The following is a 17,281-nucleotide window of genomic DNA, read 5'->3' on the forward strand; positions in this document are numbered from 1 at the left end:
ATGATCTCAAACTAATGGTATGTTTATGCGTTGTGGGTTATTTTGAATTTCTAGACTGTTAGGAGTTGTTTAATAGGTTAATAGTTTTAATCTATTAATCTCATCTCTTCTACTTGACTATTTATTAAAATATATCAGTGATACATGACAGAAACGGAGGTGCAGAGAATTCTGAGCGTTATTAAGGCCTAGGCGATGGCGTGGAGATTTGAAACACGGGCGGAATAGTAAATACAGATGCAGGCCTCATTACCGAGGTTTGTGGAAATGGGGGTTTTGCTGAAGGTTCCCTCTTTTGGGCCTTTCAGGCCAATGGACAGACATTGTGACCTTTATCCCCATTATGATTTCCATCCTTGCGGCTAAAAACAGGAGCTTCTTTCTATCCAAAGGACATGTGTGAGCACAGTGGCCGTTTAAAGACATGTCAAGGAGAGTTGGAGGTCAGCAGTGAGCACAGAGCGCACGCACATTTCTCTGTGGCAGAGACGGATCCCCTCATTTTAAGCATCGGGCGTGGGCTCCCTTCTGTCAGGATACTAAGGGCCCTGTAGGAGGCATGGGAATATGTTCCCCATCTCTGGGAGCTTCTGGTCACTTGGTCATTTATTTGTTCATTCATTCAACAAGCTGATTTTATTATTTTCTCTTCGCTTGAGGAAACACAAAAATCATCCAAATGATCAAAAGCCCAAAAGTTAAAGTTGAGCAGACCTGGTTGAACCCCACTTTTGTCACTAGAAAGCTGTGCAGTCATGAAAAAGTTAACTCTGCTTCTCTGATCCTAGGTTTTCTTTCGGTAAACAAAACTACCTACCATATAAGGCACTGTGGAGAACAGTGAAATGAGTGAATTCAGAGTGATGCACCACACCTGGGATGCACTCAGCACACCTTAGCTGCCCTTGTCCTTGTTTGTGTCCCTTGCCTCATTGCCCTCATCACTGTTGGCACCTCTCACTCTGCCTGCTGGCGTATTTACATCGGGACTCATTGTTTGTATCATTCAGCAGACGTTAGCTGACATCAGCCAGGCGCCAGGCAGGGAGATTGGCTGTGAGGTTGTTACAACCAGACAGGAGGAAGGAAGGCAGCTTGGATGAGAGTGGTGGCTGTGGGGGTGGTAAGGAGTGCTCAGGTTCTAGACATATTTTGAAGGTGGAGTTTATAGGATTTGCTGGTAGATTCAAGACAAGGATAATTCCAGGGTCTGGGCCTGAGGAGCTGGAGGGAAGGAAGCTGTTAGTAAAGGAAATGGAGAAGACTCCAGTTATTTGCTGGTGGCATCGTAGACTTGGGGATTAGTGGGAAGAGCACAAGGGTAGGAGTCAGAAGAACTGTTTCTTGACTTGGGGGGAGGAGTGTGGCAGTGGCTCAGTTTGCACCTGTTACATGTGGGTGCCTGGTAGGTGTCCCAGGGGATGTGCCAAGCAGGCAGTTGGCGATGCAGGCCTGGAGTTCAGGGGGCAGGTCCAAGCTGGAGACAGAGTTTGCGATTCATCTTCATTCACATAGTTAATATTTAAAAGCATGAGTCTGGATGAGATGACTTAGGGAGTGAGTATGGATAAAAATAGAAGAGGTTCCAGAACTGATCCTTGGGGCGCGATAATGTGTAATGGTTGGGCTGGTGAGGAGGAATCAGTGGGAGGCAGAGGAGCGGCCAGAAGGCGAGAGGCCCACCAGCAAACACAGAGCAAAGTGGGAAAATGTTGGGACGGAGGAGAGAGGGGGACTCGTCAAAGGATGAGATCATTGAGGACTGAGAAGGGACCATTGGGTTGAGGAGCATGGAGGTCACAGGGGGCCTTGGGAAGAACAGCTATGGTGGACTGGGGGAAGCGACCACTCACTGGACTTAGGGAGCATGGCCAAGGAGGGGTCCACTGACATCTACAACTAGATAATCATTTGCACTGAGATCATTGGTAGGTGGGCAGATGGGTAGGGTTGGAGGGCTTGGTCAGTGGTCCGCCCCGGCAGCAGGGTAAACACACCCCTGAAGTCACAGCTGAATGTACATTAATTCGTTTAACACCGCGTGCATCCGTGCATTCATGGAGAGTGTGCTTAAACACAGCTTGAGGCCAGTTAACCCTCATTCCTAATGAGTGGAGTCTTTAATGAAGTTGTATTCTAGAGGGAGTTAACTGAGTCATTATTTACACACTGTGATTAGAGATTTTTTTCCCCCCTATACTGTTTCAGGTGGCTAAAGTACCAGAATAAATAAGCAGTAGCCTTTAGAGGAGGTGGAGGGGTCCTCAGGCTGAGTCTTGGGGTGCAGATGGATACACTGCTCCCCATCCTGTGCAAGGAGATAGGCGCACCCTGCTGGATAGAGATCCAGCCTCAACAGGGACCTTGGACGTCAGAGTCCAGCCCACTCATGTAGCTGAGAAAACCGAGTCAAGCAGGGGCAGGACTGAAGTGCTTCGTGCTGAGGACTTCTCCCCACTACTGCCATTTGGTAGAACTTGACAGAACATCAAGCATTAGTATTTTTGGTGGAATGACTTAGAAATTGTGCCCAGAAACAGTTTTCTGATTCCTGGGCACCTGGCATCACCTGGGATTCTTTCTCCAGCATGGCCAGAAATGGCATTTGTCCTTGGGCCTCAAATCCACTGATTTGTTATTTGGTTGCATTGTCTTGGGCAACAGGGTTTAGTGGGACTGACTCCAGGATGAGAGTTGGAAGAATTGTTTTCAGAACAAGCTCATCACTTCAGCATGCCATTTAGTCTCTGTGTTGATTGAATCTCTGCTGTGCGCCAGGCGTGGTGCACAAGTCAGATGTGGATGTGAAAGGGGCTGTGCTTCGGTTTCCCCCTCGGAGCCACAGGGCTCGTGTGAGCGCCAGATGAGAGGGGAAGGGTCTAAGCACTTGGAGAACCATCTGGTAAGACCCAGAGGAAGAGATTTGTTTCTGAAATGTCCCCAGGCAGACTCTGTAGGCACATTGGACTGACCAGATGCAGTCACAGGGAAGAGTAAGAATGAAGCAGAAGAAAACTGAGGGTAGTGGAGGGCAGTGGTTTGCAAACATCATCACTTTGGGGGTATTCGAATGTAGTCTTATGTATTAGTTTGCTGTAGCTGCTGTAACAAATTACCACAAACTGGGTGGCGTAAAACATCAGAAGTTTGTTCTCTTACAGTTCTGGAGGCCGGAAGTCCAAGATCAGGGTGTTGGCAGGGTCACGCTTCTTGAGGCTCTGGGGAGAATCTTCTCTTCGCCTTTTCCAGCTTCTGGTGGCTGCAGCACTCCTTGACCTAGAGCCACATCGCTCTAGCCTCTCCCTGTGGTCATGTTGCTGCTGCCTCTTTCTCTGCGTCATCTCTCTTCTGTCGTATCTCTAGTCTCCCGTGTGTCCCTTTAGGGACTTGTGGTTGCCTTTGGACCCACCCAGATAATCCAGGATTATCCCATCTCAACATCTTCAGATAAATTACATCTGCAAAGAGCCATTTTTTCCAACTAAGGTCTCATTCACAGGTTCTAGGCATTAGGACGTGGGCATATATTTGGGGGGGCATCATTTACCCCACAACAGGGAGAAAGAAGCCCAAATATGTATACATTAGGCCAAGCTGTGCATATAAAGAGAGGGTAAGGGCCTTCAATACCAATCTCCTCATTCAGACCTTATGGCTGCCTTGGGGCCACTGCTGTGGAACCCCTACGCCTTTAAGGACACACTTTGAGAACCATTGCCTACTGAAAGGCAAGGGCTCGTAGGGAATTCCTTGGGCAAGGACCCGCTTGGTCTGGCTTCTCTCCCAGCATTCTGGCATGAGTAGTATCCAGCGACCACAGATACTATGTACTTGCTGAGAAATATCCTCTTAGTGCCCAACTTTAGATTTTATGTTGAAGTGTGACTCAGGCTAAATATAAAATTCATAGCATATCTTGAGCAACTATTTTGTAGTTATCTATATATAAATCTATTTTACAGAGACACAAATAGAATAGATTGTGGAGTGTCAGCATGTAGATAGATTCCGAGTGCTTTTCACTAATATACCTAATGATTCGTGCTGAGAATATCCAAGGGCTTCACTGTACATTTAAATGGATATAATTAAAATAATGAGCTCTATTTTAAAAAATGATATATGAAAAAAAATTTTTTTTTACAGAAGTTAGGAGCTGTGCCACTAACTCAAAGTGATGTAAGTACTCCTGCGATTCCATTGTTATTAGGATGCCTAATTAAATGCAAAGCAGCCGAGAAAAGCAACATTTGAGCTTATAAATCTAAAGCGTGAAGCCGGGGAAGAGAAGTCGCCTGGATTCTCCACACAGCAAGAGCTAAGGGGTGTCACAGTTAAGGGAGTGTATGTCATGTGTCCTAGTGCCTGTGGGTGAGAGGATGGCTCACATGGCTCTTAGTGTAAAGTGCAAGAGTTGCCTGTGCAAGGCAGATGACCCTTCAGAGAGGGGGTCTAACTGCATCTCGAGTGAGCAGGGCAGGCTTCCCAGAGGTAGGGATGTCATCCTCATGTTGACAGCTGCCATCCATGGAAATTACTCTCTGCCAGCTCCCTGGCTCATCTCCTACCCCTGGCCTTGCAAGGATTATGGTCCCCCTTTAACAGACAAGGAAACTGAGGCTCAGAGAAGGGAGTCTTTTGCCCAAGGTCACAGGGTATGCGGATGCCCAGCCTCCCAACAGCCACTCTGTCTCAGCAGGACGTCTTGATGAAAGCGAGGTCTTTGAGAGCAGGAAGGGCTGCTAAGTCCATTCAGATGGCAGGATCAGGTGCTCACAGGACTAAGGCTGAGCTTCAGAACGTGGGCAGTGAAGGAAGGGCTGAGGTAAGGGGGCCTACAATGTTCCCTTCCTTTCCCGTGACCTCTGGTGTGGGGAACGCTGGCGGGTTGGACACCCGCTCAGATGGGCCCCTTTGCTGGTCCTGAGAAGCACTGTGCTTGGGGCGGCCAAGGTCAGGACCACTGAGGGCCAAGCCAGGGCGAGTCCTCAGCTGCCTACCCAGCACCCCCACCCACCCCCAGACCTGTGGGCTGTGTTCTTGCTGGACTGGCGTTGAGGGTCAGACAGGACCCTGGCTTCCATCTTTGTGCCTAGTGAACCTCAGAGTGGGCAAGACTGGCTGACCATGAGCATCCACGTGACCTCAGCCTCGGGCTGGGAATTTCAGCCACTTCTGTCACCAGTTTCCACCAGCATGATCATCTCTATGAGTCGATTTAGACAAGGCCCTGGGTTTCCATTTTTGTGGTAGATACCCATAGAACATCTCCCCTAGGGCCACTGTCCTAGGTCTCTGCAGATATTGCCTTGTTGTCTCTGCATCACAGGGCTGAGGGGTAGGTGCTGTGTTTATCCATTGTATGGGTGAGAAGACTGAGGCTCGGGGTGGGGTTGGGTGTGTGTGAAGTCATTTAGGCAGAAACCCACAACTTGAGAGGGGCAGTGCTGAGATTTGGCCCTGGGATGATCCGACTTCAAATCCTGGTGCTCTTTCTATCTTAGATCATCACATCCCATTGCTGCCAGGCCATCAGCCAGCCTCTGCTCCAGTGCCCAGGGCCAGGGAACTCCCTCTCCCCAGAATGTCCCCTCCTATGGCTGACTGGCAGGAATATTCTCCCTCCCTAAAGCCATAGCTGTCCCCTTGTAACTTCTCAAACCTGTTGGTTCTGGTTATGCTCCTGGGCCTCTCTGAACTCAAAGGCTTTTCTTCTGGGATGGAATAGGCCTGACCTCCTCCCAGGGAGGCACTGGACCTTGGCAAGGGGGCTTTGTCTCAAAATAGCCTGGGGAGACAGCAGCAGCCAGAAAAGCCAGGAGCCTCCCGTCTTCCTGCACACCCACTAGCACTTTGGTCATAACTCTGTTCTGGATGCTGAGGGGCAGGAATGGGTGACATGGGGCTGCCTGGGTGTGAGTGGGCAGGCTTCCCTCTGAAAGTTTCTCTCCCAGTCTACGTGTGTCGCAGTGAAGAGCCTGCACAAAATCTTGCTTCCACTTCTTTGTACTCCTGTGGCTTTCGACAAGTTGTTTCACCTTGTGCCTCAGTTCCCTCATCTGCAAAATGGAGATTATACCTCACAGGGCTGTTACTGATGATGAGAGGAGTCAGCATGTTAGAACAGTACCTAGCACATAGGAAACTATTGAGTGTTTCTTAAATAAATAAGGGAAATGAAGCTGAAGGGATTGAATCATCCAGTGTTACATTTCCTGCTGAGGAGAAGGGCCTAAGGTCAGACAGTGTCTGGCCCTGATGTGGCCAGCATACTAGGAGGAGGTGTCACTGGGCCCACCGGGTGTCGAAGATGTTCTGACAGTTTGTCATTATTAATCATGGGAATGGCGACCATTTCTTGAGAGCTGTTATAGGCCAGGCACTGTGTCAAATGCTTTTCAAGGGTTAGTTGATTAAAACCCACATGAAACTCTGTTAGCTCCATTTTGCAGATGTGAAAACTGATGCTCAGAGGTTCAGTAGCTGACTCAAGTCACACGGGAAGTGGCTGACTCGATAGCCCTTGCCTCTGGCCGGTGTCCCCTCTGCTTACCTTTTCATTCCTGTTCTGTTCATCTGAGTCCCGGCCTCCTGTGTTAGTCAGCTCAGGCTGCCATAACAAAATAGCATAGATGAGTACTTTCTCAGAGCTCTGGGAGCTGGAAGTCCGAGATCAGAGCCGCAGTGTGGTTGGATTCTGGTAAGGGCCCTCTTCCTAACTTTCAGACAGTCACCTTCTTTCTGTGTCCTCACTTGGTGGGGACAGAGTCAGAGAAAGAGAGCTCTCTCTCTTTCTCTTCTTCTAAGGCCACAGTCCTATCAGATTAGGGCCCCACCCTTATGGCCTTATTTAACCTTTACCTTCTAAAGACCTTCTCTCCAGATACAGTTATGATGGGGATTAGGACTTCTCCAAGTGAGTTGGGGGATGGAGAATACAAATTAGTCCATCGCACCTCCCCAGTGGCCTTTCTTTGCCCCCATGTTAGCTGGGGCCTTCCCTCTCTCCGCTCAGTTTCTCCACCCTGGTAGAGAGCTGGGAGCTGGGAGGGACAGCAGACGTGATAAAACCCATGCTGTTGTGATAGATGGAGCTAGAGCCCAGGGAGGAGAAGGGCCTGTCCAAAGTCACACAGCAAGTTCACTGTGGATCCGGGATCAGAACCTGGGCCCCTGCCTCCCAGTTGGTATGCCAGTGGGTCTTGCCACAGTGGGCCTTGAGTCTGGGACTTGAAGGTCGCAGTGCAAATGCTTCTCTGGAACAGTGGAGAAGGCTAGACATGGCCAGGGCGGTGGCCCCGGGCCTGGAATGTGACTTGATTTCCCAGTTTGTGCACGTCTTGGCTTCCCCACCTCAGAAACAGGAGTAATAGCGATAGTCCCCTGCCAGAAGGATGAGGCGCCCCTTATGATAACAGTTCAGGAGTAAATGGCAGGGACCTGGCTTCATGCCTTGACCTGCCCCCAATCTTGTGTGTGGCCCTGGGCAAGTCACGACTCTGCTCTAGGCCTCAGTGTCCACATGTCCTGCCCAACTCCGTATTGAGCTCTTATCTTGAGGATGTTTTCTGATATTTGAAGAGCCACCTAGAGGCCATTGTGTTGGGCTCCAAGTGTTGGCTCCAGGACACAACCAAGTGAGCCTTTTTGGCTTCTAGTTTCCCCGTCTGTGAAACTGGAGCAGGGAAGAGCTTGGATGAGATCTCTAGGCCTCTTGCCAAGGAGCAAAGAGAACAGCATCAGACACTCACACACTGAACCACTTAAGTCCTTGCTATTCCACGTGCAGATGGAGCATTAGCAGCACCAGTCTCAGTGGGCGCTTGTTAGAAATGTAGACTCTCAGGCCGAACCCTGACCTGCTGAACCAGAATCTGCATTTTACCATGATTCTCAGCTGATTCATGTGCACATTGAAGCTTGAGGGGAAGTGATTTCAACCAGCCAGAGTCGCCCTTGTTGGACTTTTATAACTCCAGTTACAGGAGTTGCTGGGCACATTTAGACCTCTAGACCCCAGCTTCCCCATCTGTAAGATGGGTGGAGTTGGAGCCAGGCTAGCCCAGTATTTTCAAACTGTGTTTCTTGGAGCCCCAGGGTTCCCTGGGGGACCATCAAGAGGAGGTGGTTCATGTGAGGGGTGGGTCTGTAGCTAAAGATTTGGCAACCCCCCAGGATGGTGGGCTCCCAGGTTGGTCTGGGGGCGGGTATGGGGTCCATACTGAACAGACTCTTCTTTCCAGGGAGCGCTTGAAGCGCAGCCAGAAGAGCACCAAGGTGGAGGGGCCAGAGCCCGTGCCGGCCGAGGCCTCGCTGAGTGCCGAGCAGGGAACGATGACGGAGGTGAAGGTGAAGACAGAGGTGCCCGACGACTACATCCAGGAGGTGATCTGGCAGGGCGAGGCCAAGGAGGAAAATAAGGCGGTCAGCAAGGATGGGACTGGCGACGTGCCCGCCGAGATCTGCGTGGTGATCGGTGGCGTTCGCAACCAGCAGACCCTCGGTGAGTGAGTGCCCGGCTGAGAGGGTTGGGGCTGGGACCAGAGTCCTGGGGAGAAGAGGCCTGGGATCTCTGCCCCTCACTGGCTGAGGGCCTTTGGCGGCTGCCCTCAGGGAAAGACCTGGGCTCTTTAGACCTAACCTTTGCCGCCATAGTTCTAGCCTGGAGCTCTCCTCTTTCCACCTGACCTGGCAAAACCCTACTCATCCTTGGAGACTTTAAGTCAAATGCCTAGGACTTTCTGCAGACTGGCGAGTCCCTCACTCTGTGGGGCTCCCAGTGCCCCGGGTGTGTCTAGCTCAACCCGTATTGCCTGGTGTCCCAAATGCCTGTCTGCTTTTCTTCCTCCTCTGCTTAACTGGAGACTCCGGGCAGCTCCCTGTGCAGGTCCTGCGCTGAGCAGATGCTCAGCCAGGATCAGATCGGTGACAGACTGGTACCTTCCCCTGCCTCTTCTGATCTGGGCCAGGCTCAGAGGAGCTCTGTGGAAATGAGCTGCTTAGAAATCCCCTGTCCCCTCACTTTCCAGCATGAGCCAGGGGATACCCCTCTGAGGCTGGCTGCATTCCTGCCAGGTTCACAGGGGCCCAGCAGATATGTTTATTTAGCATAAGGAGAGATGAGCCAGACAGACAGGTGGTGGGGACTGTGTCCAGCTGGAGCGTCCATGCCCCACGTGCAGAGGGGGGGTTGCTCCTCAGCGGCTACCGACTAATTGGTGGGGAGACAGGCTCAGTGTGGCCAGCTCTCTGGACATACTACATGCCAGAAATGAGAATTTTCACGTGAATTCTTTTGGTTTTAAATGTTGGCAGCTCATTCAACTTTTGAAATATGCCAAACCAAACATGTCTGTGGGTCAGAGTCATTCTGTGGGCCAGGAGTTTGCAAGCCTCGGTCTGTAAGATAAAGTTCACATGCCTCCACCTGGCATCGAGGCCTCGCCTGGTCTGTTTTGAGTGCCTTCCTACTCGTTTTCCCTGTCCAGCGTGTTCTTGGAAGTGTTGCCGTCTCTATCTCTGCTGGTCCTTCCTGGTCCAGCTCTAACTCATTCCTGACTCTTAGGCTCACGTCCCATGTGTGGCACGCAGGGCCTTGTGGGAAAGCTCCCTGTGTCTCTTTCCCCAAGTGTAGACTCAAATCCTGTTGCCTTTTCTTTCCAGCCTCTGGGAATCAGCCTCGAGCTCCCTATTCTGCCTGTTCCTTTGTTGATTGTGGCCACCGTCAGCCGCACCTGGGCCATTGCAGTATCACCCGAACAACCAGTGCCTTTGTGTCTCCCTGCTCTCCATTTCGGCTGCCAGGGGCCTTGTCCAGAACAGAACATTGAGCATGTCATGCTCTGATTATAAACTTGGGATTGCCTACTGGGTCTAGGGAATAACATCAAGAATCTCCATAACCTGAGACTTTAGCCTCATTTCTTATTTCTGATCTTTCTGGACCTTTCATTGTAGCACAGTCCATTCTTCAGCATTTCTTGCCCTTGCTCTTACCTGTCCCTGGGAAGGCCGACAACATTGCCTCCTCTTCCCCGAAGCCTTCCTTGATCTCTTATGGTCAGAAGTGGTCTGTTTTTACCCTGTCTCTCACTTGGGCACTTCTCATTATCTACTTTAGATTAGAGGTGCCCTGTCCATGCTTATCTCTGCCACAAGATTAGGAGTCGTTGGAGACTGGAGCTCCAGGACCTGTTAGATCTATGTCCCTATGCTCTCCACTCCCATCCCACAATACCTAGCAAGACACTGGTTTCTAGGAAGCAGTGTTGACATTGGTGCTGTAACCGTTAGGATGGGGCTGGGTTATGCCACAGTAACAAAGATCCCAGAAGTAAAAAGCGATCTTGGTTGCTCAAAAACCACAGAAGTTTATTGCTTAGTCACACAGCATGTCCATGGTGGGTCAGTTAGGGGCTCCACTTTGCTCTGGATCCAGGCTAAATGCAGCCATTATATGGACAAAGGAAAGAAAGCTCTGGAAGGACTCTCACTGGCAATTAACCTGCTGCAACTCGAAAGTGAGAAGTTGGACAAAACTAGTCATGTGGACCGCCCAGCCTCAAGGAGGCCTGGAAATGCCGGGGGGATGAACCAGAAATATTTGGTGAGAAGAATGAGGGACTTAGCCTATTACCATATGAGAGAACACTCTTTTCAGGAGCTTGTGTTTGGCCTCCAACCATCAGAATTCACTTCTCAAGGCCAAGGACTTTTAGCCACTAGATGTGTTAGTTAATCTAGGAGAGGACATGTCCTTGCTCACATGGGGGCCTCGTTTTAAGACTCACTGGACCCAGTGGTTGTTTATGCCCTTCACCAGGAGATGCCCAGAAGGGTAGTTGAATTTGAATCTTGAGGTGGAGCTGGCAGGCTGGATTCAGCGGAGAAAGCCTGGAGCAGCCGTGCTAGGGAAATGTGGGGAGCGGTCCCTGGGTCAGCTGCTGGCATAGGGGGAGGCCTTAGGGCGTTTGGCCTCATGCCAGTCACCATGCTGGTTTCCAGCTCAGCTGGCGCTTGGCAGCAGGGTCCTTGGCCTCGCTGTGCCTTAGTGTTGTCTTCTGTTCAATGAGGTGCGCTCCCTGTCCTGGTCACCTGAGGGGTGTGGGAATCGAGCAATGGAAGTGAGCAGTGTTGTGCGAGGAGAATGAGCTTGGCTTATTCTTGGCTCATAAGCCTGGGAGTGAATCCAGGTTCTGTGACTTACCAGCTGTCGTACCTTGAGCAAGTTGCTTGAGCTCTCTGTGCCTCAGTTTTCGCTATTGCAGATTCACTGGGCTATGTGAGGATTCAGTGAAGATGATGTGTGTAAAGCCCTCAGTGTACTTAGTAAATGGCTACCTATTGTTAGTACAAGTACTGGTATTAATAGTATAAAGTACCTCTTCAAGGGGAAAGAGTGGTAATATTTGTGCTTTTTTCCCTCCAAGCTTAAGAAATAGGGCAGTGTTATATAGAGGAAAAAATGGGATGGAGAAGAAACCTGGCACTGGGTGAGGTGTCAGAGGACATGGGTTCTAATGGCGTCTCCGTTTTCTCATCTGAGAACTAGTCCGGTCCCTGGAGCTCCTTCTGGCACCGCCACCCTAGGATTCAGGAACTTTGAGTATCTTGTGAGATTTCTGAGGTACCTGCTTTTGGCACACCCTTGTGAAAAGGTGTAAAAGCCACAGTGATGAGTTAGAAGTGGAGCCACCACTTTGGAGCCGGTACCAAACGGGCCCAGGGCGCTTCCTGCTGGTCACAGCCGCTCATCTCACCGCCATCCAGCCCGACCTTCCTGGAGGGTGCAGCTTCTGCCGAGGGTCAGGCTCAGAGGAGTATGGCTTGGCCTCAGCACCAGGAGAGAAAAGCATTTAACAACAGCAGAAGAAAAAAAAAAAAAGCCACAAAAAAAAAATCAGTGTTAGAATTGAACCTTTTGAACTCACCTAATCACAGGATGGCAAGTAGGTTTTATCTTGTGCGCCAAGTCCACGTAGTGGCAGCTGGCTCGTTGAGTCTGTGTTGAAGCTTCTAAAGGGTGGCATGATTGATGATTGATGTCTGCCACGGGTGCGCAAGTGGGTGGTGGGGCTGCACACGCTATAGATTTGATACCTTGTCCCCCTCACTTTATAAAAGGGCAAACAAAGGCCTGCAGAAAGAAAGGAAGAGTTGCCCTGAGTCACACAGCAGGTCGGTGACATTTTCTTCCACTTTGTGGAGGCCCTGCTGCACCTCACAGCACCCCTCCCACCCACTTCTGGAAGGGAACGACTCCCAGGGATCTCGCCTGGGGTGGAGTGCTGGTTAGAGCCACCCCTTTAAATGAGCTCGTGCCGCGGGGTGCTTCTGTGCGCTGGAGGCCAGGCGTCAGGGAGTTAACATGTTCCCAAGGCGGTCCGCAGGGGAGCGTGGGGCTCTGTGGAGCCAAGGGCCTCCTGAGTGCCACGCTCAGGGCTCAGAGCCCGGCTCTGTTGCTGAACAGAATAGCGGTCCTGTTTGGTCACCCCGGGCTGTGCCATGAGGGAACCTCCCATTTGCCTTTTCTCTGAGCACCATCCCCCTTCCCCACCCACCCACATCCTCACTGGCCCTTTAACAACCGTCAGACAAACAGTGTTCCCAATGACACAAATATTATCCAAGGCACTTCCTATGGACCAGCCCGGGTCATGGACACGTGGATGGCATTTGGCAGCTTCTCAGGCTGGGAGAGTCAGGAGGGGCATCAGCGTCCAGGAGGCTGGCTGCCAAGCTTGCAGTGGCTGCTGCTGCCTCCCAGCAGTTCCTTGTGCTGAGAACGGGTGTCCCTGGCTCTTAGAAAGAACGTCACTGCCATTGGGCATTGATGCAGGACGTTGGGGCAAGACCTTGGGCTTCCTTATTTAGCAAAAAAGAGCAGAGATAATACTGACTGGGACACTTTTTTGGATAAAACCGAAGTGAGTTGACAACAGCAGAGGCCTGCACGGCAGCCCGGAGGAACGGCAGAACCACCCTTGAGGTTTCGGGAGCTCCTCTGTGAGGAATGCTAATAACCAAGGGACCAGCGTCTGAGCCATTGCTACTCCCCGGTTCCACGTTCATGGCATCGCTAATTGATCACTACATACTGTCCTAACGATGTGCCTCAGAATCCTTCTCAACACAGTCTACCAAGAAGTCACCACCAGTCAGCCAGAATTGAAAAGTCCAACGTAGGAAACTGCTTGCCCTCCCTTGTCCTAAATGGTGAAGACAGGCAAGCTGGGTTTACCACAGTCGGGACCTCCAGCCCGTGGAACATTTTCTGGTTCAGAGAGAGCAGAAAGCCCAGGTCCCATCATGGTGGTCAGAATGTCCTACCAAGCAGTGGGTGCTCTTCTCTGTGCTGGGACACTATTGGTCCTTAATTCAGAAAGGTTGCATGTGAAGGAGCCCAGGGAGAGCCCCAGGTACCCGGAGACCTGGGGGTCCAGGGCTTCCCTAGTGGTGGTTGAGAATGGAGGGAGCGGGTGACCCAGCTGGGCTCCTCTGGACCAACAGGTTATTTCCAGAGAGTTAACTAACTCAGTGTAGGGAGCAGCCTCATGGCAGGGCTAAGGGCTGTTTGAGGGCCTGGGAGGTGATAGAATCTAAGTATTTTGGTGGAAGGAGATGGAGTGGACACATTGCAGGTAGCCCCAGCCAATATAAGGTCATTACCAGGAGGTGGTTTCAACTCAGTAAAAGGAAGGACTTTGTGATTATGGAAACCACAACCAGATGTAGGCCTGTGAGGGAGCAAGTTCCCGTTCTGGAGATGGTTGAGCAGAGAGAGTCGCTGGTCGGGGTGCAGGAGTGGGAGTCAGGGATTACCTGGGAGACTGGATCCTGCAAGGATGTTTCCAGGCAGCGAGCTTTGAGCACCAAGGGTGGAGGTGTTTCCACACACGCAGGGCTGCCGGGGGAGGAGGGACAGGAGGAGAAGGCGCTGGGGGGTGGGGGGTGGGGGCCCTGCCACAGCTCTGGAAGGAGCAGCTGAAGAGCAGACAGCCATTCAGACAAGGCCACGTGGGTTTTGTCTGTGACAAGCCCAGCAGCGAAGGTGCCAGCTCCTGCTTCATAGTGCCAGCTGATAGTTCGTTTCCTGTTTCAATAGGCTGTTGGCAGGGCTTGGCTCCTGAGCTTGCCAGAACCAACACTCAGCTCTTTGCTGCAGCCACTTAGAAAGGAGGGGTTTGGCCACCCTCCCAGGTGCATCTTGTCTCTGCTGAAGACTCTTCATCTGGAGGTCCAAGGTGGGAAGGGGATCCCAGCTGGAGGGTCCCCACTGGAAAAGGCCCCAGGGCTCTAAGCCAAGAGACTCATTGTCTGCCCTCTCTGAGCCAAACTGTCTTGATTGATCAGTGGGTATAATAAAATCTGCCAGTGGGTTCGTTGGGAGCAGAGAGAAGTAATAGGTATGAAAGTGCTTTTAAAGGGGGACAAAAATGCAAAACAGATATGTTGACACATCCGGGGTGACCTCTGGAATGGTAAGAATCCAAAGGACCTATGGCTTCACGCTTTTTTGTTCAAGATCTAAAAGAATTTTGAGGAACTATATTCTCTTTCACATTTTTGAGTTGACACCTAACATTTTAATCCAATGTTTGAGTAATTACAAAGGATATAATTTCTGGAGTAGTGTGTAAAAAAATGTAGCATTTGAAAATAAAACTGTGAAGCAGACTTTTAAATGTAGCCAAGATAATCCAACCCCACTGCCACTCAGTACCCCTCATCCATTTCAGGAGCATATAAGCAGACCCATCTCTAACAGTCGGGAATTTTACATCTTTCCTCTCTCCTTGAACTCGTATTTCCAGTCCACTTCCCTCACAGGGTTTTATCCTAATGTAATATATTTTTTATGCTTGAGAGTCTTTTATTGATCACTGTTTCACACTCATCACCCACAACAAGATGTATGTAAATTGAAATTGAAATTTCTAAAAAAATGTGTTGGGATCATAAAGCTCTATATTTTAAAACATTTTTTTTTTCCAGATCGAGTTATTAGCATACAATTTGCCAAAAACAAATTTAGAGCAATCGTAAATGTACAAGTAAAAAAATTATCGAAAATACACCTTTTCATAAAAGGAATGGGGCTTTATTTCTTTTTCAATTGACTCATGTTTCTGTGAATTAATGTTTCTTATATGTTGAATGAGACAGGATTCAGCATTAATTTAATTCCCGTGTTTCGGTTTTCGTAAGTGCGAGTGCTTAGAAAGCTTGATTACATGAATCAGGAGCCAGGGGGCGGGGGGGGCGGGGGCGGGGTGTGGAGTTCTGTATTAGCATCACTTAGTACTTTAACTCCAAGTTGGCCCAAAATGACTTGGGGGTTTCTCATCGGACATTATTTTTAATGGTCTCTCCGCTGACAGTGCCATTAGATCATCAATTTTGTTGAGAGCTAAGACTTGGAAAACATTGATTCACAAGAGGATTTGTTCCCAGTCAGTACATCCACCCACTTTCTAAGTCCGACACCCGCTGTTTCAGGTGACATCTTCGCTTTGAGTCCTGAGATGATAATCCCCTGTGGAGGACACCATGGTGGGATTAGGTGGATGAAGGAATTGTCTTGTCTGTAATGTGGGAGAAGGTGAAGGGGAGAGGAGAGGAGAGGAGGAAAGGAGAACCCAAGGAGTGGGGCCTCCTGCCTGCTGCCACATTCTCTGGCCTGCTGATTTCAGGAAAAATACATTCGGAAGCTGATGATTGGGGATTGATTATCTTAAGGCTGCTTATGCTCCCATATCCCTGGGGGATTTGCTCTCTACTTGGAAGACCCTGGTTCAGAGCACATTTGGTCCAAGGCCAGGCCCCAGAGAGCCTCAGGAAACCCACCCGTCCCTGACTTACCTCGCCGAGTCCCCTGTCCCGCGGCAGGCTCGGGCCCAGCTCCTGACGCGCCCCGGAACCCAGCAGGCTGGCCCCGCTCCTCAGCGTTTGATCTGTAAGCCGCCGCCGGCGCGGTGCGCTGAGCCAAAGGCAGGACTGCCCGTCGTGAGGGGCCAACTCTCTGCCCCGCCTGCGTTCTCCTTTTTCCTTCACCTGCTCCGGATTTCCGCCTGCTGCATTTTGTGTATCCTGAGACGTGTCCGAGCTTGTCGGGAGCCCGCTGGGTGCGAATGATAGAGTTGAGGGTTGCTACCCACGTTCCTTGTCCTCAGGAGACCTCTGCCTCGGTGTTCGCCACCTCTCCCTTCCATGGCCTCGGGGACTAGAGCCACCTGGCCTCTGCTGGTCTCACCTGGTCTGTCCCGGGCTCTCAGGGAGGGAGAACCAGGTTCTGTACCAGGTGGCTACCGACAGTGCAAGACAGGCGCTGTTGATGAGCTCCTGTGGATTCTTGCTGTGTCACTAGTGACAGCAGGATGGGGAGAGGAGAAGGCTTGATCCCATGGCTGGTGTGCCCTGCCAGCTCTCCCTGGCTCTTGACAGTGGACTCCAGGAGTCTTGTGCTGGTACCAGACATGGTTGGGGACTCTGCTGCCCTGCAGAGTGGGGAGTCCCATGACTGAAGGAGACTCATGGCTCCTTAGGCATCCGGAGGGGACCTGGCATGGTGGCTCTAGGATGGCTCTGGAACCTAGTGGCTGCCTTTGAGTCCAGTTTCTCACAAACCACTAGCTGAGTGGCCCCAGCCTTGGACCACCTACCCCCTGGAACTTAGAAGCTCATCATTGAAGTGGGTGTTTGGTTGTCCCAACCACATGCGGACTTCTGGGAAGATGCAGGACAGAAGCGAGACCTGGGTGTGCGCGGTAAATGTTAATGTGCAGAAGCAGCGTCTCTTCTTGATGTTCCCCTAGCGGCTGAGTGGGTGGTGGGCACACATAGCAGCCCTGGACCGGGACAGAGCTGGCAGCCTCTGGCAGTATGTCACTCCTGCAGTCCTCACTTCCTTCACCTGAAAAGTGGGGGTAGTAGTTGCCTCCGTCTGCTGGCAGGTGAGGATGAACTGAGCTGATGTGTGAGCAGGCCCTGAGTCCGGCCCCCCTCCCACTAGTTGGCTGTGTGCGGTGGGCAGGTCGCTGCACGCCTGGCCGGCTTCTGCTTCCTCACCTGGGCAGTGAGGTCAGAGGCCAGGCCTGTCCAGTGCCTGGTACTTAGTAGAGAGTGACGGTGACCCAGGACAAAGAGGTAGTTGGGGAACTCAAGAGTGAGGAGGCATGCCAGGCAGGGAGTCAGGCAGCAGGGACAGAGGCCCTCTGGGCTGAGAATCCCCAGAAGGCCCTTTCCTGAGGGTCTGACTTCACCAACCTCGGGTACGCAGTGG

The 17,281-nt window shown here is 51.1% G+C and overlaps 1 protein-coding gene across 13 annotated transcripts in view; it reads left to right on the forward strand.

Moving 5' to 3' along the window:
* The window catches only part of ZNF618 (zinc finger protein 618), a 145,361-nt gene that overhangs the window by 91,289 nt on the left and 36,791 nt on the right, over positions 1–17,281 (forward strand). For all 13 annotated transcript variants that reach the window (XM_081151924.1, XM_081151926.1, XM_081151920.1 and 10 more), the window contains exon 3: positions 8,244–8,503. In XM_081151924.1, the coding sequence (XP_081008050.1) occupies positions 8,244–8,503 (260 nt within the window). The remainder of the gene's footprint in view (positions 1–8,243; positions 8,504–17,281) is intronic.

The sequence above is a fragment of the Miniopterus schreibersii genome, assembly GCF_964146895.1.
Source record: "Miniopterus schreibersii genome assembly, chromosome: 11".
NCBI classification, from domain to species: domain Eukaryota; kingdom Metazoa; phylum Chordata; class Mammalia; order Chiroptera; family Miniopteridae; genus Miniopterus; species Miniopterus schreibersii.